Below are 24,304 nucleotides of genomic sequence, written 5' to 3'. Positions count from 1 at the left end.
TAAAAGCCATGCTCTTCTGAAGGACAAAAGCTTTATTTTTGAGGCTGGTTTGGATTCACGCTTTCAGAGAATGAATCAGAAATGAAACTTCTTTATCTTGTATTTGTGTTTTAAAAATTACTGCATCAATATTATGAAGTTTTCAGAAAAGCTGTTAGTCGTTCTCAAAGTTATTTGATAGTGAGAACCTTAAATACAAGTGGAAAGTAAGCTCTGTTAACATATTTTCTTGGAAAAGTTATTAAGGGGCTTGAGAAAGGCACCATATTAACAGCCCACAAATGTACATGTTTTCCCCAGAGTATACACCCTACAGTTCTCAGATCAAGCTTTAGATTAAGGGATTCCAGAGATTCTGAAAAGGAATATAATTTGAATGTGAATTCAAAGTACGAATTTATCGTAATTCCTTCTGTGCAGTTAGATCCTCAGTATATTCGTAAAGCAAGCTGAGAATTAATTATCAGCGATACTTCCGAGTTCAGGGATATTACTGTATGTTATATATAGCACTTTCTGTCAGTCTTAGCTACCACTAGGGGAAACTGCTTTCATTTTGGATGCATTGGATCAAACCTGATGTCTGCAGTGCTGAAGGGCTTAGGGTGGTGTTTGGCTGCATGTAGGAGAATTTAAGATAATTTAAGAAGAATTTAAGTGTTATGCTTATCACTGAGCTTCAAATGCTTGAATATCTTGTTAAACTGTAGCTGAAGAGCCTATTGTTAATTCATCTACAGACGAGTTAACACTTAATATCCAATCTTAAAGGGGTATACTGCAGCTGGCACAATAATTTTCTACTCTGTGCATTCTGTCCACCAAAAAATACATAGATTGACAGAAACGAAACATTCGTAAGTTCCTTATTTTTCATTGTGATATGGTCCATTTGAAACTGTTGCCTTGTCCACCTTTCTGCTGTCTTCTGTGATTTTGTGCATTGTATGCATTTTTCTTCTCAGTACCTGTGCAGTTTCACAGGCCATTTTTCTATGCTGCTGACCTCCCAGCTACAGAGATAGTCACTATATTCTACCAAGGTTGTCACTCTGTGAAGCAGTTCATTCATTTGTAGGTAGGTCCACATCCCCTCCATCTTGACTGGCAGTTTAAAAATAAGCCAAAGGTTGTAGGCTTCTTAACATCCCATTCTATTCTTTAAGAAATGTATTTTCTTCTCAAATCCAATGAGAAAAAATAGACTGTAAAGTAGTCTACCATGAGTGTCACATCCTGCCCATGAAGGAAGGGAGAGGTGACCAGATTTGCAGTTCCCTCTGCTTAGATTAAGGTGAAATGGTGTAATTCAAGACCTGCACATAAGAGGTGAAAACACCATGTTTAACAGGAGATTTCTATAAAACAGCAATCCTATATGCGTTGGCCCTCCCACAACTATACCAATGTAAGCAGTGCCATTTTACAGTAAATTCAAGTAAGCCTTTTGTTACTTAGAAACATTAAGAGAAAAAGTGAAAAAGAGAGGAAGAGACATCACCAATTCTGGATCCAATCTTGTGCCTGCTGAGAAACCCCACTTTCCCAATTCCCACGATACTGGAGAATCTATCTTCTCACATTGATGGTTGCTATTATTGCAGTGTTTGAAAAATCAAGCCATTGTTCATAAATGATCTAATCACTTCATTAAGTTCTATAATACAAGAGGGAGATGCATAAGTTTGTCTTAATATGTAGAGCATAACAGAAATGTGCATCTGTACACATACATATAATATATGCTTAGACATACAAATATTTATCTCTACAAATTTATATATTTGCAATGTGAGATTAATGTTTTCAGACATATTTCAGACATACTTGCGGCAGGGTGCTGTTTCCCTGAATAACAATTTTGGCAGCAGTTTGACCTCATTTTCTATTCTTTTTTTGGCAGAATTTCCCTTAGGAAAGACAACCTGTTTGACTTACATTACCCTTGAACCCCTTGTTGCTTACTTGACATTAATTTCTTTAACGGAGACAGTGTCACAAGTGAAGTTAAAAATCAAATCTCAGAATAGTGTTGTCTGGATTGATTCTCTGTTTAGACTGCATAATAAGCAGTCACACAGAGCTTCACTCTAGACACTTCTGAACTCACAACAGTCTTCTTCTTTTGATCCCCAAAGATGAAATTGGAACTCTTCTTCTATTAGGAAATGATTTTAGCTCCCAGCAGTCCATTATAATCTCTGTAAATTTCTTATAGGTTCTGTCCTTCAATTTGCTAGGGTCTACTGAGTATTTCAGTAAAATAAATACTTCAAGTTTCATTAGGAACAAAAAGAAAGAAAAAAGCTTGCTATTAGCAGCATTGTTTTCTAGATTGCACTGAACTGTGCTGGGAAAAACAAAATCTAAATTCTTTGACATCCTATTGCTGCTCAGATCCAAACTTTCTATTACTGCAATGCATTGATGTATGATAATATTTAAATCATATCTTTTCATAGTACCTCCCGTGGCAGAGATATGTAGGAGTTACTATGATTTTAGAAATGGAAAGCTGAAAAGCAGAACGAATAATAGGGTGGCTGCAATTGGCTTCTAATTTCAGCAATGCTAACCCAGAGGCTAGTGCAATCTTATTTCAGTTTAGTTATTTAGAAGTTCAGCATAGTGTCTAGGCTAGTTGTCTAGGAGACATGTCCAATAGAGATGGATAATCAGTATTTCATCTTACAATAAGTGCTGTATTTCCCTCAAAGCCTTGGTGCTTCTCTTTTCTCTCTATTCTACTCTGACTGTAGGGGAAGCTTAAGCAATAGATGTTCAGGCATTAGGTGCCTTATTTTTGAATAGATAAAGATAGGCAAGTAGAATACAACTGAAAATCATTTTGTCATATTTGTTCCTCTGGGGGCATTATCATGGGAAAACTATATCATATTTGTTAGAAGTTGCTATTTTGCTAAAATGTGGGGGAATGTGTAGAGGAATGTGAAACTGAATCACAGTCATTTTTTTATTGTAATATTGTCACAATCAAGTGAAACAAACAGCTAATGAGAACAAGTTATTTTATTAGGTCTTGGTAATATTACTGTCCTGGTTTCATCTGGGATGGAATTGATTTACTTCTTAGTGTCTGGTATGATGCTACTTAGGCTTTGAAAGAAAAACAATATTGATAAAACACTGATGTTTTAGCTATTGCTGAGTACTGGCTGCACAGAACCACAGGCATTTCAACTTCTTGCACTGTATTATTATCATTAATATTACTTTCTTACTGTCTTAGTAAATAGTTTTTATCTCAACCCTCAAGTTCTACTTTTTTTTTCTCCAGTTCTCTCCCTCATCCCACTGTGTGCTAAGCTGCCTACCAGGTTAAACCACAATGATGAACTTCTTTATCCTTCTCTAAAATCATTTTCATTACTGTTGGACAGAGAAAATAATTAAATTTAACTACATTCACTCATTTAGATCTAGAAGACGTCTATACTCAATGTGATAAGTGAAAGTTATAAATTTCTTTGTTTTTGTAAGAAAACATGTCTTTGAATAAAGATATAAGAAGAGGAAGTTGTGAAGAAAGTGAAATCAAAAAAGTTTATTAAAGCTCTGAAACCTCCAATCCAATCATTACCTTTTAAGAATACAATAATAGCTATGAATGTATTATTAGCTTGTATATATATGTATATAGGTTATAACCACAAATAAATTCCTTTTTGAAGAAATATTAAATATGGTCTTACACTGTACATAACTGCAAGAACAGCTGAGCTGAAATGTGGAAAACATAGAAACATTCTCAGATGTGTTTTATCCCTTCTTATGTCCCCTGTACTATGATGTGCTTTGTATTATTATTTAAAATATGGTTTTGTGGTATTGATATAATTTAGTCTAACAAAGTTTAAGATGAAGGATACTGGTTTTAATAGGTCAGCTCAAATACCTTCCTTGTGCCTTCATACACAGCCCCTTAACTTTCTACAGACACTACAATTGCTTATTCTGCTAAAAGTGGCTTCTGAAACTAAAGCTTTTCATATGAATATCAATGTCTTTGAATACAACTTTAGTGAGAACCTGAAATGAGAAGAAAATGTCTTCTTAAAGCCTGATTTAAGATTAAAAATAAAATGCTTTAAAAATCAGATAATTGTGCCTATCATGGAGGATGGAAAGCACCAAAAATTAAGAAAGTTAATGCAGCCATATTTATCTTTGGTATAAGGCTAGTTAAAGACAAGTAAAGAATGAGACCTCTACACATTTGCTTTTCAGTATGGCATTCTGAAAAGCACTTAAACTCATGTAGAAATTAGGCAAGACAAGCACATAACAGGTATTATATTTGTATCTCTGTGTAATGCTTGATTGTATTATTTAATAGAATACAGCACGCTGTAGAGTTTCTGACCTGTAGTTCTGTACTTGCTTCTCACAAGCTATTCATTTTACTCTAAGGAGTGATAATGAAGGTGTTTTGCAATCATGTAACGTGTTCAGAAAAGGCACTGTGAATTACAAAGCTGTGAAATAAGAAAACAGTTATGGGTTAGTAACTGAACTAACTTCTAATTATTGTGAAAACACTTTTTTTTTTCTTTTAAGTAATTTGCTTGATATTTTTGGTAAGATAAAACCAGTCCAAACTGTATAGCAATGCAGCTGGGAGATGATTTTTCTCCCACACAGAAATACATGAAAACAGCATGCTTTAGTGTGGTGATCTCACACTGATGGCCAACATAAACTTCACCACACTGCTGTCTCACTTCCCTCTCCTCAAAGGAAGAGGAGGGGGAGAAAATAGAATGAGGAAAAAAAAAAAAAAGAGTTGTTGATCATTTATTTAAAGAGAAAAGAGAAAAACGTACAAATGAACAACAGACAAACAAAAAAACAAGCAAAGTTCGTGTAAAAGCAAGAAGAGAAAAAAGTCTCTATTTCCAGTCATGAAACAGTGTTTGTTCATGTCTTAGGAAGCAGGGTCTCAGTATGCATAGTGGCTATTCAGGAGGACAGACACCTTCAGTGAAAGGAAACTTCTTCCCCAGCTTTTATTGCTGTGTGTGATGACATACAGTATGGAGTATCCCTTTGACCAGTTTAGGTCAGCTGTCCTGATAATGTCCCCTCCTCACCTCTTGCTCACCCCTATCCCAGTGGCTTTGAGGGGTGGCAAGGTCTTGATACTGTGCTAGCACTGCTCAGCAATAGATAAAACTTTGGTGTGATACTGCTTTAGCTACAAATGCACCAGCTGCACAGCACTATGTAGGCAACCATGGGGAAAGTTAACTCCATTCCAGCCACACCCAGTACACTGAGTAATTTTAAGACTGGTTTTAATGAAGAGACAATTATGTCCTATATGTCCTGAACACATAATGTTATATTTTCTGGGATTTTTCAGTATAAAAATCAGAAATATTTTAGGTGATATTGTGTTGTGATATTTTATATTAGGTGAAAACAAAAAATAAATTCCACACAATTAGCATGAAGCACGTAGGACTCATAAAACATTTCAGATGAAAAACATCATAGGTTGGATAAATGTCACCAAATCATAGTTTTCAGATTGTTGTTCATGCACATTCAGGAAAACTAGGATAATACAATGAATCCAATGTCACAGAGACTGATCATCCATCTATATTTATCTATTACTAATGTATCAATCTTTTGCTAACTCTGAGTGTAATCTGACAATAGAGAGAGCCAGTGAAAGCAGTTTTGCCACCAAATGGAAGTTCACTTGTTGAGAATAAACAGAAAAAGATCTATCAGGTGGCTCATATGAGGATCTGAATTTGCTGAAAGTGCGTTTCACTCAGCATTGCACAGCAACTTAGGTTGATTCCTTCATTTGACCTTTGTTTGCTAAGTGACTCTTTTTCTTTTGTCAGTAATGATATTCAAGTGTATTATCTGCTTGATAGTCTTTCACTGTAACTTAACTGTCATTTTGTGGTTATTTTCTATAAATAACTTCAGAAAAATACCAACCACTCGATAACAAAGAATGGATTGTGGGAGTGCACCTTTGGCATTATTTGTAGTGCAGTAATTCCCATGCTGCTGTGAGGAAAATATTGACCATGTCAGCATTTTGTCAGATATCAGTCCCAAAATTATCAAGAGATATTCTAAGTCTCCAGAAGGTACTTTGGTTTGTGCGCTGAAGCTTCATATTGGAGAAAATACAAAATGTCAGACTTTTGTCTCCAAGGTTTGCTGTCCTACGTAGAATCATAGTTATATGATCCTTTTGCTGTTTCGAAGCAGACATATTTTAATGATGTATACAGGAAGCAGGTTTCTCAGTTTTAGACTAATTATGCTTGACAGCTTTGCATTTCCAAGTTGTTTATATTGTTTCTCCAAGATAGTTCCTTTTGTTTTGCCAGCTATCTTCTATAAACATCTATGCACTTGTTTATGATCATTAATATCTCTCATTGCATTGCTCCATTAACTGAAGCTACTGTAGAATTATTAAGGTTGTAAGAAGGTTTCAAGAATACTACAAGAAGATGGAGATGTTGTTGTCCTTAGTTATCTAGATTTAGTGTACTTGCATATGTCTACGGTTTAGTTATTTTCTAATGTAATAAGAATTTATTTTCTCAGTTTTAAACATGTGACTTACCCAAGGCACCTAGTTTAAATGAAATATCTGTCTCAAAGCTCACCTTCAATTCTTTTCTCTTCAGCATAGCATGCAATTACTGGAACATATTTATTTGTTAATGAGCAATTCAGATTGATAGGGGTTCCACTCAGATGCTTCTTCTTTTGCCTCTGCAGAGAACATGAAGATTGTGAGTGAGGAAATCCCTTGTTTTCATTAAATGATTTTGGGTGTGTAACATTTAACAGAGATTAAGTTTAGCAGAATAGTGCTGCTATTGAAGGTATTTTGTCTTGCTCTTTCTGGAGTTCATTTTGCAGCACAGATACCTAATACATAGACGACTAATACAGTTGGTACCATTAATTGAGAAGAAGACTAATTTCCATGGTAATTTTAAAATAAGAAGTCTTATAGTTCTTGAATTCTTATAGTTCTTGAATTTTTGAAACAATGTAAAGACTAAATTTTGAAACAAACAAACAAAAAAATCAATTACCTGTAGCCTGAAAATGTCAGGCAATTTGATGAAGAAGTTAGCAGTAGCAGGCGTAAAACAGAAATAATCATTAATCAGAAAGCAACCAAATAGGGAATGAGTTATTTAAAAAAAAAAATGTCCTGAGACTGAAAAATACAAAAACAGAACCAAAGCAAAACAAAATGAAGTAGGCACACTGTGTTTTCATACCTTCCTGAAACACAGTGAACCTCTATAAATATGAGTGCTTGCTTGCAGCCTAACCTGTGAATTAATTAAAATTTAATTTTAATGAGAAGTTGAACAAAACAAGTCCCTTAGCAATCACAGTACATAAATGTCTACTTTTCCACATTAAAACACAGACAGAAAACAATTTGTGAAGTAGGCACATGTTGCAAAAAGTGTAAATTGTTTACCGTATCAATGCTGGTTAAAAGAGGTCAATTAATGTTTTTACAGTTATATAATTTACTCTGTTATATCTAACCAGAACTTTCAGAAGATTCCACAGCAAGTAGTCAGTTTTAAGCCATTTCCCTAGCATTTCAGTTCTTACTTCAGTCAGCTGCTGAAAGAGTGTCCTGGAGATATCCTGGAGTTGAGGACATCTCTGCAGCCTATGCTGTGCAATTGACTGTACACACAGCAGGTTTAGATTATGCCAGCTTTCTGCCTATACTTGCCACCTGTCAAAAGTATTGACTCTTAAAACTTAGGCAAGGGTATTGAAAGAGTTTGAGCAGCTGCTCCTAGTAGGTCTAGTTGTTTGGCTATGGATTCTTCCCTAGGCAACACGTAGGAAGGAAAATGCTGCCAGTACTGGGTTGAGTTCTGGGGAAGTTTGGATCTAGATCAAAACTTAGTAGCTCAGACCCATTTTTAGCACTGATTTCATACTTGATGGTGTCTATTCTATGCTGTTATAACTACATAAATCTAGTGTAAAGGAATAAAAAATCATAGTCAGTTGTTGACAATAAATATGATGTATCATTATTTGTTGCAATCATAATGCAATGTAGATTATTCATGTTGAAGTAATACAGAGATACAGATCTCTTAAGTATTATGCCCACAGTTCGGGCTGATTCTTAACAGAATTCATATATATGTGACTTCTAATAGCTTTTCTAATTGCAAGAACCAAGAAATTATTGATAGCCAATAGAGCATGACCTTCTCTTTTAATAGAGTTACTGGTACAATCAAACGTAAGAATCAAAGCTGAGTTCATAAATACAATATAAAATAATAGGGCATTTATATTAATATTCATGTATTGAATTGGTAACTTGTTATTCATCATTTTAAAACATGTTTATAGAATACAAATACATTGGTGCTTGTTTTTTTAAGTGCTGATGAAAATGAATAGTACTTGGGGACCAAGTCTGCCGATTAAAGTGTTATGATACATTACCATGCTTGCACAGAAATGAGCACAGATGGCGAGTCTATTACTTCTCTAGCAAGAAATTTATCTTTCTTTTTTTTTTTTTTCTTTCCCCAAGATTCATATTTGAGCAACACTTGCCCAAGTTGGTCTACCTCTGTGGGGATCTTTAAAATGTTTTTTTTTCATTACTTGCACATTAGGAGTAAAAGAAAAAAAAAAGTGATTAATGTTGTACTAAAACTTTATAATGAATGAAGTCTCTCAAACCAAGAGTCTGAGATTTTTGTATTTTTCCACTAACTAAACAGAAACATATTTTGCATGTAAATGAAAGTCTACAGGGATGAAGTTTTGTGCATCATGCTTAAATTCCCAATAGAATATTTTGTTCTAACAGACCATTTAGTCCACATTAGAATGTGTGAAGATGTTGTATTTATAAATATTTGTTAATCAAACACAATTATATGTGGAAAATTAAACAGCAGTATATAAGTAAAGTTATACATTTTTTTCTGCAAAGAACATGCTGACTTCAATAAATTTTCTTTTGGTGTAAGAAATAATAAAACAATACTTCATAAGGCTTTGTCAATGCCTCACTTGAAGAAAGAAAAAAGGTTTTCAACCTGATTTGTGAGCCTGTAATTACAAAAGACTCAAAGTCAAATGACGGGTCAACTGCTCAAATCTGGATCACTTTGAAGGGAAGGCAGATTTAATATATGTTAGATTTTTTCATATCAGAAAAAAATATATAACCAGATAGTTTCATTTAGTATGTTGATGAACATTCATCAGTATGTTGTTGAACATTCAGTATGTTGAGTGTATTCACTTTTGGGGGTTTGGTACTGAGACCTCCATCTCGAAAAACACTGTTCAGAATTTATGCTGTGAACTGATACACAGAGATGGTATTGGCTTTCTTGCTTCCAGATTCCAAAATGGGACTGTATTCTTCTGTTCCAACCAGATAAGGTTTTTGTTTGTTTGTTTGTTTGTTGGTAATTTGCCTTTTTCCTTTCCATATGTGAAACTTTATTAGATGTGTTCCTGGATAAAAATTGGCATCCAGAACCTTGAAGATTAACTTTGAGATAAATTCTCCCTGCATACAAGTTTTTTGTTTTTTTTTTTTTTTTTTAAACCCTCTTGAAAGATTACAAATATTTCAAAGTTTAAATAATCCAGCACTTCATAATTTGAGGATTTCTGGAGATAGAAAGAAGTAGCTCCTGTGAGAGTCAAGCCGGTAATAGGGTAGAACATTTAGTAGGCCTGAAGATAAATCCTCTGAAACATGTAGAGGATGTACCAATCCCAGACCCAAGGCTTTCTCTGTGATTACTGTGTATGTAATTTTGTGTGTTATTTGTGGACTCGTGGGGTCTGTAACAGACAAATATGTCAGCATGATGGGATGGAATGTATCATTTGGTGCAGATCAGGGTTTGTTCTGTTTTCGGGGCAACTGTTTCATTTGTGAATGTTTCAGTCCAGGCAGTGCTCTGTTCTACTTAGGAACATAGTTGTGGAGGAAGAGACTGCAGACAGTGGGAAACAGGAATTACAAATTCATTTCTTTCAGAAATGGAACAGATTGCACCAGCTGTGGGTAAGAGAAAATCCAAGAACTAAAGAGAAAATAGAAGGGTGCTAAACAGTTTAGAGCATGTAATATCAAATAATATGGAGGCTGTTACTCTCAGTACTTAATGATCTATCTGTTCAATGCTAATTCACTTAAAAATGTGCTATTATCAAGCCTTGGAGTGCTGCTTGTCACTACATAATGCACTTGTTATCTTTGCTTCAGCTTCTTACCCTTTCCTGTTCTCAACTGCAAAAGCAAACCCCACCTCTGAGCACTCAGCAAAGATGCAGTTTGAACAACTAATGTGAGTAGATTCTTTGACAGGCACGTGACTGAATGGATTCCTTCCTTACAGGAGGGAAAGGTAGCCTGGTAGTTACTGTATAAAATGCTTACCAAGCTCAATTTCTTTACAAAGTTGTCAGCGCAGGCACAAGAATTGAATCATAGAATCACAATTGACCACAACGATCATCAAGTTTCAACCCCCCTGCTATGTGCAGGGTCACCAACCACTAGACCAGGCTGCCCAGAGCCATATCCAGCCATATCCCTTGAATGCCTCCAGGGATGGAGGGGCAACCTGTTTCAGTGTGTCGCCACCCTCTGTGTGAAAAACTTCTTCCTAATATCCAACCTAAACCTCTTCTGTCCCAGTTTAAAACCATTCGTCCTTGTCCTATCACTGTCCACCCTCATAAACAGTCGTTCCCCTTCCTGTTTATACGCTCCATTCAAGTACTGAAAGGCCAGAATGAGGTTTCCCCCGAGCCTTATCTTCACCAAACTAAACAAGCCTAGTTCCCTCAACTAGGGAACTTTTTCTTTTTTCTTTTTCTTTTTTTTTTTTTTTTTGAGGACAGGGATATTCTCAGGCTAGAGCATGCCCACTTGTACTACATGTGAGTATGAACATCTGAACTTTGTTTTGCTGTGTTAGTCTAGTAGGAAGGCTGCAGATTTTGTATACAGCCCTATGCAAATCTTACTGTGTCACTACATGGGCATAAAGAGCTGCCTGCTATAAACCAAAATACTTTGCTGTGAAGAATATCAGCCATCTACATAATCATTGTATTCAACATTGCTACGAATGTATATTTTTTAAACTTCTTTCAACATCCATGTTCCAGTGAACTGCATTAACTTCATTATGATTTGTACTCATTGTGCAAATTTATCATCTATTCCAAGTAATAGAATGGCTAGAAAATGAGTGATGGGCTCAGTAAAGGCTTTAGTAATTGACACATTTTTTTTTTTAGTATTTACTTTTAGCTGATACAATGTGCCCTAAATACAACTGACAATATATTTGCTCTAATGAAAAATGAATAATGCTGGGATCTTTAACTTGTGTCTGATCATTGGGTAATCTGATCATAGGTAATCATTGCTACAATAGCATGATGCATAATAGAATTTAAATTTTATATTATATTTACTAGCACTGAATGAGTTCAAAAGAAATAGAGAGAACGTTGTCCCTCATTAGCATGTGCAGAGCTGTACTGAGGTTTAGAATTTTGGTACTTTTTATGGGAAACCAAATGCTTTAAAGGATTTCAACAATCAAAGACTGTTGGATCTTTGTCCATTAAAAGTCAGTAAAAAAAATGCAGTGCTTCAGAATTAGTTCACTTTCCAAGTATCTGCAGAGATCCCATCTGGAGTACTGTGTCCAGCCTTTGGGCTCCCAACACAAGAAAATGTGGAGTGTCTGGGAAGCCTGATCTAGTGGTTGGCAACCCTGCCCATGGTAGGTGGTTGGAACTCAATGGTCTTTAAGGTCTCTTCCAACCAAACCCATTCTACGAATGTGAAGTCTAAAACATATCTTCTTGTAACATCTGTTCAAAGGCAAATTGTGCTATCAGATCTGTGGAAAATTTAATAATTCTGTACAATACAGTTATTTTATATCTAGGAATGTGGCCATTGTCATTTTAGGAATGGTAGCTGGGTCCTTGTATGCTTCTTTAAGAACATACTGAATCTCACTTAAGGTGATATTTAAGCAAACACCAAAGACAAAATATTGTTGCTATGTGGCAACTTTGCTTTAATAAACAGCATTCATTACTTAACATTCTCATAAATACAGTTAAGGGAGGAAAACAAGTTTGTACTTCTAAAGAGCTTTCTTTCTCCACAGTTTTTCCTCTTTCCTCTCTTTGTAAGTTTACCTTTCATTTTCTTTCCATATTCTTTTCTGTGTGCTAATTCCCATCAACTATTATTCAGATCATAGCCCTCTTCATCCTTTTGATAATTCCTTTTCCCAGTTCCACCTGCCAGAGATATCCATATTAAAACCAATGATGAACATTAAATTTCTCTCCTTGAGCATTTTTCAGATACAGTGGCCCAAAGGTAAAGAGTCCTTGCCCCTCAGACTTATACTTCAGAGCTTTCTGCATACTCACACTGTGGGCTAATTTTTCTATGATTGCTTCATATATGTAGCATTTTTCTGTGAAGCTAAGAGGACTTGCAACGATTTTCATAAAACTCGTATTTTGCAGAATTTGAATATGTTATCTTGCCTATGCTCATCTGCAGATCTGTTAGGCAAGAATTGGGTGTTTCTGTCCTCTCTTCCTAATTGGAAGAGAGGATCCTCACTTTCTTCTTATCAGCATAACAGCTGGCAAAATAGTTTTAAGACAGAGATATATAAAGCCAATTTTTTGTACACTATGTAGACAAAACATAACATATGGAGGATATCTGTGTAATGTACAGTATCTGTGATAAGGCAGCAATTTGTTTTTTCTTGCATAACTTCAGTATTACATAAAAAATAGGAAGCTGAAGAATTACCTCTTCATAAGCCATAGAATTCTGCTAAGTGGATATTTTTAGTATTGGCATTTTGAGTTTTGATATATTAGCCTGTTAGAACCACTGTTCTACTTACTACACTGATACATACTTAAATGAACATTTATCTGGTTTCCATGGCTTATTTTATGCATATCTGTCTACTAAACAAATTTTGGTCTTCTGTGTACTTACATCAGTTATGCAGTGCCAAATAATTAGTACATAATTAGGCTATTGTCCTGCAGTACACATTCAAGCTGCCTGTGCATTCACAGAAACACTAAGAAACTTCAGATATAGTTCCAAACTTACAGTGTATGTAGAATATGGAGTGGTTTTTTTTGTTGTTTGTTTTTTCAGAACCTGAAATGTTATGCATTTAGGCAATCACTGTACAGTTTGTATTTAACAGAAATAAAATGGAGATAAAAATTATGCAAAGAGGAATGTTTCTTCTTACAAAATGTAGATAACGCTTTTCTTGTTAAAGTTTGCAGCAAAATTAAAACAGTAACAAATAACACAACTTTGTGGGATAAAGTAATTATACTTTACTATGGTTTTTTTTTCTATTAGAAATATAGATACAAAATTAATGCATCTCATTAAAGTGTAATGTTGGTGCCATGGGAATTGAATTAATATGAACTAGAAAATGAGTGAGAGCAGAATAAGTTACCTCTTTGTGTGTGTTTCTGTGTTCAAATAGCTATACTCATCGTGTGGTTGGTAGTGGAATCAAAGCTCAGTCTGGGAATCCAGAAGTAAGAGTGAAAGGAGCAGATCCTGTAATAAATCAAATTATTGACAAGCTGAAACATGTTATTCAGGTAAGTTCCTTCTATTTCTCTCTATAGTATCGAACTAAAGACAACTCTAGTGGTGAACATATGAATTTACTATATGTTATAGGGTAATTGTTAATTCAAGTTATTGCTCCATGTACATGAATACCAAAAAACAAAACAAAACAAAACAAACAAACAAAAACTCTACAGTGTTTAATCCTGCTCACTTAAGTTAATAAAATGGTGTAGTGGAAAAGTTTGCATATGGTAGACGAGTCTACGTTGTAAGAGTGGCAGCTGGGCCATACGCATCTGAGAGTACCGGTTCAGCATTAAGCCTACAGAAAAACAAAAGTATAATTTAGAGATATTAACTGGGTGCATATATTTAAAAACAATTAGAAGGTAATTTCCATCATCTTTTGTCTTAACCACTGTTGCTGTGAAGTTTATTGTTTAGGAATCAGATAGAAATAATAGAAAGTTTCAATAATAACTTCCCTACTTAAGAAGTTGGTGTTCACTACCTGATGCACATATGAGTGAGTTACTAAATTTAAGGCTTGTAAAGCATTCAATTCCAACATGGTTCTGTAGTATTGTAATACATTAAAAACATTGAATGTATGTTTTGTTATACTCATTGGTATCTATCTACATGGAGATCCGTAACTATAGGACTAAGTATCTGACTGTTGAAAACAGCAAAATTTTTGCTGGCAACTCTGCACTTCAATTAGAAAATAATTTTTTCTACTGATATGAAAACTCAGTGATACTAACTGCTCTACTGGCATTTTTTATCATTGTCCTGTCTAGCACAACAACCTCTCATTTGCACTGATGAAAACGAGAGGCTAAATGGCGGGGGGGGGGGGGGGGGGGGCGGAATGGAGAAACTTCCCTCTCCATTCTCCTTCTCTACCTCATTTCCCAAGCATGAAAATTAGGAATTAAACAGGTTTGTCTTGCCTAGTGCATTTTGTTCAATGTGAAGACTTGTTTTAATTTTGTTTTCCCATCTTGGCAATTTTTAAGTACAGTCACCAAAATGGTTTCTGTAGTTGAAATAAGCAAGCCATTCTAAGATTATGAGTATCTTCATGATGAATTCTCATGGTTCTTATTTCTCTATTTCTTAAAATTATTTGTATATATGTTTAGTGTTTAGTATGTTTACTAACAACAGAGGAAAGAATGTTAAAATAGGAAAAGAAAAAAAAACAACAAAAAATATTTTCTGACAGTAGTTATATTCTGGGAGAAGTGGCATCCAGATTCCTTTTCTTATGTTAGGAATACAATCATTCAATATCCCTTTTATCTCTCCAGCTTTAGCATGCTTATGTCCCTACTTCTTTTTTAAAATAGTGACAAAATGGTAAGAAAATGAATACAATTTTGCCTTGAAATAGGTGCTGTGGTTAAATTAAGAACTAAAAGTTATTCTGCAAAGAATAACATTGTAAATCTTACTGGGTAAATCTCAGGGTCTTTCATCTGTCAGGAATGCCTGCTCTTCCCTCTTTGATATTAAATCTGCACTGTATAGTTTATTGTGTTGTTTTCCTCTAGAGACCAGGAGTTGTGTTGCTTCCTCCTTGGGTAAGGATCTAAAAGAACGGAATAGAACAATTCCATTATGAGGGATTTCGTTTTGAGAGCTTATTTGCCCTTGTCCCCAAAGGCTGGAAAGAAGGACTTACAGTCTATATACCGTGAGTCCAACTAACCTGAAAATACATTATCTTTCTATGTGATAGTTTTCTTTCTTGTAGCTCTGAGTATAGAAATAGGGTCAGGGGATAAAAAGAGCAACAAATACCTCAGAGACCCAATATATACCTGTTTTTTCTCAGATAAAAGGGTTGAAGAAATTACAGAAAAAGCTTTCTTCACTAGCTTTTACTGCCTGTAAAAGGAGGATAGCAATGGCAAATTAGAGATTCAAATATAAAACCTCACCTTTGTGTCTTCAGTGTTATGAAAAGGATGAATCACATATTAAGCTTACAAAGAAAAGATTAAGTAAGGGGAGTTTAATAGATTGTGGTGTCACCTCTCAGGCAGAAGTCCTTTTATATACTTAGTTCTGGCAGTCTATCCAAGCAGTAATACAGTATTACAACAGCTTAAATAGGTAAGTTAGTAATAAATAAATAAATAAAACATATTTATCTTGCTTTTCATAACTAATAATTCCTCCAGTCTGTAAACCTTTCTATACTCTAATTCAGCATTAAGGCTGCCAGCATGATATATAACCTTCTACTTCTGTAGGCAACTATATATACTTTTATATAAATTCCATGTTGCTGTAACCTTGCTTGCTAGTAAGTCCAGTTTTGTTATTTAGTTGTTTCATATGGAGCATGAAATGTAGCAATTTTCTGTCTGTATTAGGAAATGGAAATGAGTAGCAATTCGGTTTTATATGACTTTTCACATCAGCCTCTAAGTAGTTCAAGGTGTGAGATATCAAAGCAGCACTGCTCTCTGTCTCATGATGCCATGTTGGAGTACCATCTCTCCTTCTCAATCACAATAAGATCTCTGTGTACCAGCCTAAGTATAGCCTGATTTTCTTCTGCTTGTATACCCTGTCATAGTACCAAGGACTTTAGAACTGAGACTTGTGCTTGGTAAATATCAGTGCCCAGCAAAGAATCAGAGGCTTTGCTTCTGGTATTTCTCATGATAAATATTGTGAAAAACGCTGTAATACAGTGTAACCAGAGGTAACATATGACGTCTGTTTGCAGCAGGGATGGGATTCATTTCTGTAATCAGAATTTAGGTGTAGTTATAATCTGTGGAGTTTAGAGAGCTGTTCTTTTGGCCAAATCTGAGTGTACCCTTAAGGATACAAATAGTAGGTCTTTAGCCTCACACATTATAAAAGGAGTTTGGATACATTGCCCACAAGTTGGCATCTACACTACAAACACCCACAAATGTTTGAAGGATTTCACCTTCGTGCTGTTTCTGAGGAGTTTAAACACACAAACCAGAAGTGTGTCATTTTCCAAGGAGAAATATTTAGCAGGTACACTGTATCTTCTTGTTTGCTTCATCCTTCTGCTTTTTCAAAGTGTATGTTGCAATTACCAAACAATAAACAAATCTGAAGTGTACTCAAAAACGAGGCATTTTGAGACTGATCTGGGCCAAAGTACTTGCAATAAATTGACTGAGATCTTAGGTACAGTTCAGACTGACAGGATCTACACATCCAAACAAATCTGATTTTATGATTATGCATTTATCTCTAATACTAAAAAAATAAACACATACACACGCATATATAAAACAATAGAGGAGACTAGTTACTAGTTTGAAGAGGATAACCAGTTTGGCATCTAGAGTAGATAATTTAACTCTGATTTAGAAATCAGTCCTGGGTCCTTTGCCAATTTGGAATAGAAAATGCAACTACATCTACTATGTAGAAGAAGAAAAAACCTCATTGCTTTCTGAAACTTTCTTTTCTCTGTCATCAAACCAAATTACACCTTTTCTCATCAGTTTCACTATATTTCCCTTCATACTTTCAAGGATCCGAACAGGAAGGCAAGAAAGAAATTATGAGGGCTGCTCCGAAAATAATGCTTCACCTTTTCTTATTTTGGCCAGTTACGCCAGAGGGAGATAGTAGTGGTATGACAGTAGGAGTTCAACCTTTCCACCAAGATTCTTTCACATTTTGTTGTTGTGTGACAGATGGCAGCAGAGGGGCAGTCTGACAAAATGTGTATTCTAACATGGAAGTGCACATGAAGCAAAGGAGTGGAACTGAATTCCTCCATGTGGAAGAAAGGCTCATTCAGGGAAGAGTCCAGTGAGCTCTCAGAAAATCACACTGCACATTTATTGTAGAAATGACTAAATATTACCAAGAAGCAGAAGAACAGATACATTAAAAATCCTTTCATGATCATCTTTAATGTGTACATGAAAAAAAAGACCAAATTTGATCTTACAGATCTTATTTTGCCCTTCCTGTAGAAAGGAATAAGGCTGTCCTAGTGTTTCCTGTTTTCTTGCTGTGTAGATACAGAAGTGTGTAAAAGCCATAGAAAATAATCTGCTTTAAAATATGTAAACATTTGGTGCTTAAACATAGTCTTTGATTTCTAGAGTCTATTCTGTTTAAAATACTTGTTGCTTAAACTTGTTGCTTAAGGGATAGTATCTCTTGTCAGGAGGCTTTGGTTTCTGGGCTACTCTGCCAGGGTTAAATTACAAAACAGATCTGTTTAGTACATGTCACAGTGGCCCATATGTCATTTCTCCTTTGTGAGAGGTTCAAAGTAATCTTCCTTCTTTTTCTGTAAATAGTAGATTTACCAAAAAATCAATAGAACCTTTGATTCCATTGGACCCTGACTGCTATAATCTGTGCTCTGGACTCCACAGATCCATGCACCCAGCAGTGAAGTACAAACAGAGGATCTGGCAGTCAGTGATGAAAATGGTCTGACAAAGTCACCTTCTTCTATAAAAATCCTCACTTGTACAGACTGGTGTTTTGAAGAGCTTTTTAGATGATGGGGTCTTCCTCATTCATTTATCTTCACGGTAGGCAAACAATGGGTTCAGTGCGTATTCTGTTATGTACTGCAGTCTGCAGCTATTACTCTTATTTAATAGACAATCATGATAAACAAAGTCAATTGCATATGGTAGCAATAACAACGGTAATTATTTTTCTTTTTTTACCCAATAATTTAAGGACACAGTTCATTTATCTTATTTGCAAGCACAAATGCTAAGGTTATGAAATAAGTATATTTTGGTACTGTGATTACAGGCAATTGGATCTTCATCATTTCAGTGTATTTCTTCTTTCAGAAGATAATCTCAGAGATACTGCTTTTAAAAATAATAGATATTTATTGGAATTCATATTTAGAAGTCAAATAATTGCTTCCTAATTTCAGAAAATGCCGTAGTATGAAATACCACTATGTACATCAGCCTACATAAAGCAGAGAAAATCTCCCTGTGGAGATCTCCAGAGGCAGATGCCACTCTATTGGCTACACCAGAAATGAAAACACTTCAATTGGGAGAAATGATTTCCTATTTCTAAGTGCAGAAAAAGATGTACCTGAACTTATTTGGAAGGGTTCACATCTTATATTTTTGTACCCCTGGACTGCTAGATAGTATGTATGGATTAATATTTAATTTCTTAAAAAAAGGCTGAAAAATGTCACTAATGGAAGTAATATCTAATTATTACTAGCAAAATGTATACAAAAATGAGAATCCAATGTATTCTCTTTGTTATTGATAGGAATCCTAGAAGTCAAAATAAGTCCAGCACTTTAATTGCTAACTGGTAACTGCATAAAAGCCAAATGACTTTGTGAAACAATTCATATCAGATTAGAAATTTTAAAAAATACATGTCAGTAATTGAAGCCTAAGTTTTGGTCAAATTCATGCCCAACTCTACTATGCCAAATGGAAACATATTACAGCACAAACCTGTAAGTGTACACATTTTTGAGTGTTTCATCATGTTTTGTTAGTACCTATTCCAGAGGTTCCCTAGCTATATCTCAGAAATTTTTAGTGGCAGGGATGAGGTTAATTTGACCTCCTTAAATAAATTAATCTATTTCTTTCCTCGTGCAACTTGACATTTGTTAAGTTTCTTCTGACTACCTGTGTACACTACGCATGGGCTTTAGCTGAAAGTTACGTCTGTATCCTTTAAGTTAATAGGTGCCACTACTTTATATGACATTAAATGTGAGTGACAATCTATTTTTCCTTTATGGTCATTACTACTGTTGGTAAGCTCTGTGTTTGACCATACCATCACTTGTCTATCTAGCTATCTTAAACAGGTTACAAAAATAGCAAGTTGGGATTTTTTCTTGGCACTGATGTTTCACACTAGCTAAACCTTCCAGCTGTGTTTTTTAAAGCTTATATTAATGAACCACACCACAGGCAAATTAATACATGTTTTCATGAGAGCCATTCAAGAACTTAGTGGAAATGGTGTCAGAATACATCACCTGAGTCCTCAACTGCACGTACAAAGAGCCACATTTTTGAATTATTCATATGCGAAATGTGGTACTTGCAGTTGTGCTTCCCTTTGATCACTGATAACATATTTGTGCTTTCTTTAGTGTTATGATAATTACCTAATAGTTAAAATCCCTCTGCCTCTTAGCGTAGTTTAAACTGCTGTATAAATTTAGCAAATTATACATTGGTAATTCTATTCCTGATTGAAATGTAGTTCTTTCTCTTGGAACAAGTGAATTCTTAAGAGTACAACATTTAATGCTTGCATCAGCCTTAGTCCGAAGCACTCTTCAGAAACAGGGAGAAGCTCTTGAGACCTGCTTTCAAAATATTCTTTTTTCCTTCTCTTCAAATTTTATTTGTTGATATATTGTAGCTTGCACTTTGCAGCATTCTGTAACACGTACTCAATAGAGATGCGTTTGGGAAGTAGAATTTTCACCCACTTTATGCAACAGTCACTCAGCATTGTCTTGTGTTAGATTTGCTTTCATCTGTGTTTGCACCTGACCTATTTATTATTTTTGTTTCCGTTTCAACAGGAGAGACTATTGCACAAGTTGATGTTGATTTTTGTTTGTTTTGTTTTTCCTTCTGAAAATGCATACCTAAATGTTGCTTTTGCTTTAGATTCCCTTCTTTCTGTCTTTTTTTAATTCCATTTTTCATTTTGTTCTAAAGTTTGAAAGCCCCTGTGGGTAGAGAACAGCTCAATATCTTCATTAATTTTTTTCCAAGTGATTTGTTGGCTCTCCCTTTCATTTTTTCATTATGTTGGCTCCTTCTTTTATTTTACTTCTGAAATTAATACAATGATACTGTCATATCACAAACCCTTGGAGAAATGTCATCTATGGCAAGGCATGATAGCAGAGTATTAGTGTGATATGTCATACCAGGAAATTCATACTTGGCAGAGAATCCTATTTCATATTTGTAGCATGAACTGTTCTTACTTTCTGGCACATCTACAGAGAGCTACCTTTTCCCTTAGTATTGATTTGAGTTCCCTCTGACTGCTAGCCTATATTGAAGATATATGTTAAATTTTTTGAAGATTACCATTGTGTGTAAGATATTGACGTAATTTCCACAGAGATACTGAACAGCTAGGAATGAGATGGGCAATTCTTTACTGAGCTACATCCCCCTCCTTTTATGATACACTCAAACATCTGTTATGGTTTAACCCAGCAGGCAGCTAAGCACCACACGGCCATTCACTCACTCTCCCCTAGTGTGCTGGAAAGAGAATTAAAAAGCATATATGTTAAAACCTGTTGGTTGAGATAAAGAGAGTTTAATAGGATAGAAAAAGAAGGGAAAACAAAAAATAAAAGGATATACAAAGCAAGCTCTGTAGCAGTCCTAGCTCCTTGTGCACCCCTAGCTCTTTGCTGGCAGGGAAGCATGAGAAGCAGAAAAGTCCTTGAATCTGTGTAAGAACTGCTCAATGATAACTAAAACATCAGTGTGTGATCAACATTATTCTCATTCTAAATCCAAAACACAGCACCATACCAACTATAGGGAGGAAAATTAACTTTATCTCGGCTGAAAGCTGAAAGGACAACACACAACGTCAAAAATATACGTCAGATTTCAGGACTGCAAATGCTTTTGTATCTCTTGAGAGTGAAGATTTTCTTGACAGTTCTGTGATTGTAATCTTGTTCACAAAAGTAGTCTTTTTCTACTTTATATTCAAAACATTAAAATTTATGTGAACATTCTGAGATGACTGTATGTCCTCAAAAACTATGTGTAAACTCAAACCTATATGGAGTATAGAGTAACAACAGAGAAAGAAAGAGTGATTAGGAGTTGAACATATGCATCTCCCGGTGCTGGGATGCCTAGGAGGTAAACTGAGAATAGTAGGTTACCAGCTACATTGTCAGTAATTCAAATGAAAGTTCAGCAATCTTCTCCCTGATTTGTCTTGTTTTTCACTAGCAGGTTTACCACAACAATATTAAAGGCTAATCAGAGTCTCAATCATTTAGCACAAATGATCCTCAGTTCTATATATTATCTTTTAAAATTATGATTAGGTTAAAATCTTTTGATTTCTCTAGATGGAACTAACAAAAGGAATACAATGTACACTGTACAGAGCTTTCTGGAACTAAGGCTAAGGTTCAAATTAGCTAATTAAAAAAATCTGTAACATTTATATTTTGCTATTTTTCTCTTCTTCCTTTGAGTATAAAGCACAGTTAGATAACGTACATGTTGATGCAGCAGGAAGATACTATCAATTCTTATCCATTTAGTGCAGACAACAGTGGAACAGAAAACAAGACAGACTTTTCTAGCTATTTAGGTGGATAGTGACACTAACTGAAGTATTCATTATAGTGCAGATGCTCTCTACAAAAGCCTATTTTGCACCTAAATTGTTTGCTGCTATAGCTGGCAAAAACTGCTTGTGTTAGAGTTTCTCAGCAAAAGAGGAATGCTGTACTATCGTCTAATTTTAAAGTATTACATGAAGTGAAGGAGAGTTGGAGGGATTTGGGGTGAGTTATACCTATGACAGTGTGATCTGGGGCACAGTTTTTTTTTTCTTATTTAAGAAAATCTGATCTATTTGCTATTGCAAAAACAAATAAAGGATTTTTTTTTCTATTTATAATTTATAACTTATGCCCCTTGACTCATAAAAATAGATTTTTAATTTATCATACTTCTTCAATCTTCCCATAAATGTGATTGTAAATTTCTCTAATAAAGCAAAAAGATATTTTGTCCCCCTAACACATAGAAATAGTGGCAATTTTATAAGTGAAAAGGAGCATCAGGTGCCCTTAATTCCCAATCCCAATTTAGAAAGAAAAGGAATATATGTACTGATATATAATAGAGGCAGTTTTGAGAGTTCAAGAGGTCTTCAGGACCCCAGTGCTGCAGTCATAATGGTACATACACAACTTCCCATTGACTTTGATGTGGCTGTACAGATGCCCGGGAGTCACTCTGTAAATGTTGAAAGTTGAAACATTCTTCTATAAATTTATTGAAGAATAAAAAAGTCCTTTTTTTTGGAAAGGCTTTGCCTGCCGGTGGTTGTACACATAGATGAGATTTATATTGCATAACATATTACAGTGGATACATTGTGACAATTGTCAGATTTTTAACTAGCTAACCATATTAGGAGAATCATCTAAAATGTCATGGGATTTGTATTTATTTATTTGTTTGTTTGTTTTTGCATATGTGCTTTTCATATTTATAAATTAAAAAAAAAAGACAGAAGCCTTCTTAAATTTAAACATCTATTTAGATCATCTTACAGGCAGAGGAAGGTGTCAATATCTAATTTCATATTTTAATTGGATAGCATAACCTTTGTGATGTCTCCTCAGGAGGGAGAACAGAAGTGGTATAGGAAGTACAGTTAATTCTGAGTGAATACCATTGTAAGAACTGTCTTGTCTCCGAACACTTTAAGTAGAAGACTCTTTTAAGCAGCAGTACTGTGGTTTACCTTTGCTATTGGCCTTTCCCTTCAGTGAATCAACTGCTGTGCAATGTCAGCCGTGCCAATTAGTATACAATCAACTAAAACTTGTTTTAGGAATTCAGCTTGAAAGTGACCTGCCTGTAGGGATTTGCATTTGTGTAAAGAGTTTCTGTTCCTGTGGTTGAAGAATTATATTCATTACTTCTCATGTGGAACAATTGGAGTTTGCAGAGGTGCATACGAGCCTCACCTACTTGCAATACAAACAGCGTTAATCATTCCATCTTCTATATTCACAGACTAGGTTGTCAATGAACCAGAATGTGAGAGATATATCTAGAATAAAAAATAAAACAGGAAAGACATATCCTGTTAATAGATTTTTTTATGGCATAAGTATTATTTGATATTTATTATATTAGAATTGATAATAATATCTGATTGAAACTGATTAAACTTTAATATAGCATAGTGAATCTCAGTTAAACAAATTATTTTTTTGGCGCTGCCCTAGCTCATTTATCAAACTGTCAACTGCACTGGAATACATGGATGCTCTATATCATTAAGGGTGAATATCTATTTTAATATTACATTACTGTCTTGTGTTCTTCCACAGCAGCAGAGCTCCTATTCAGTCTGGTTCTTTACAAACTATATTTTGCAGTGAGACAAAATTTGCTATAAGGTATTTTATTGAAATATTAAGGTAGTTTGTTCAGCACATATTTCATACATCATCCTAAATAAGCTTGATTACTATTTAAAAGGTTGATTTAATCTTACAAATAAAAATTTTTAAGTGTAAGAATTCAATTACTCTTTACATTCGAACTACTTTGTGAGACATGCACTGTGAATTTTCTCAACACGTGATTTTGGAAGAAGCTGCACTAATTGAAGCTATTATTTGCACCCAAGTAAATGCCAACTGCTCTCTCACTCCCTATTCTCAACAGGATGGGAAGAAAGTAAATGGAAAAGCTCATGCCTCAAGAGAAGAACAGGGAACTCACCAGTTAATGTAACTGGCAAAACTAACCAAAAGTGTGGAAAATTGATACAATTTGTTGCTGATTAAAAATAGAGTAG

General features: G+C 34.9%; 1 protein-coding gene across 27 annotated transcripts in view; it reads left to right on the top strand.

Annotated features, from left to right (window-relative positions):
* GPC5 (glypican 5) overlaps positions 1 to 24,304 on the top strand; it is a 676,292-nt gene that overhangs the window by 207,865 nt on the left and 444,123 nt on the right. For 26 of the 27 annotated variants that reach the window (XM_040653879.2, XM_040653810.2, XM_040653835.2 and 23 more), the window contains one exon: positions 13,617 to 13,737. In XM_040653879.2, coding sequence (XP_040509813.1) covers positions 13,617 to 13,737 — 121 coding nt within the window. Of the gene's footprint in view, positions 1 to 13,616; positions 13,738 to 15,270; positions 15,409 to 24,304 lie in introns of those variants that run through there. The other variant, XM_025146762.3, reaches the window with a different exon arrangement.

This window comes from Gallus gallus, chromosome 1 (genome assembly GCF_016699485.2).
Source record: "Gallus gallus isolate bGalGal1 chromosome 1, bGalGal1.mat.broiler.GRCg7b, whole genome shotgun sequence".
In the NCBI taxonomy this organism is placed as follows: Eukaryota; Metazoa; Chordata; class Aves; order Galliformes; family Phasianidae; genus Gallus; species Gallus gallus.
The sequence above is the reverse complement of the archived record's forward strand: the minus strand, read 5'-3'. Positions and strand labels throughout refer to the sequence as shown.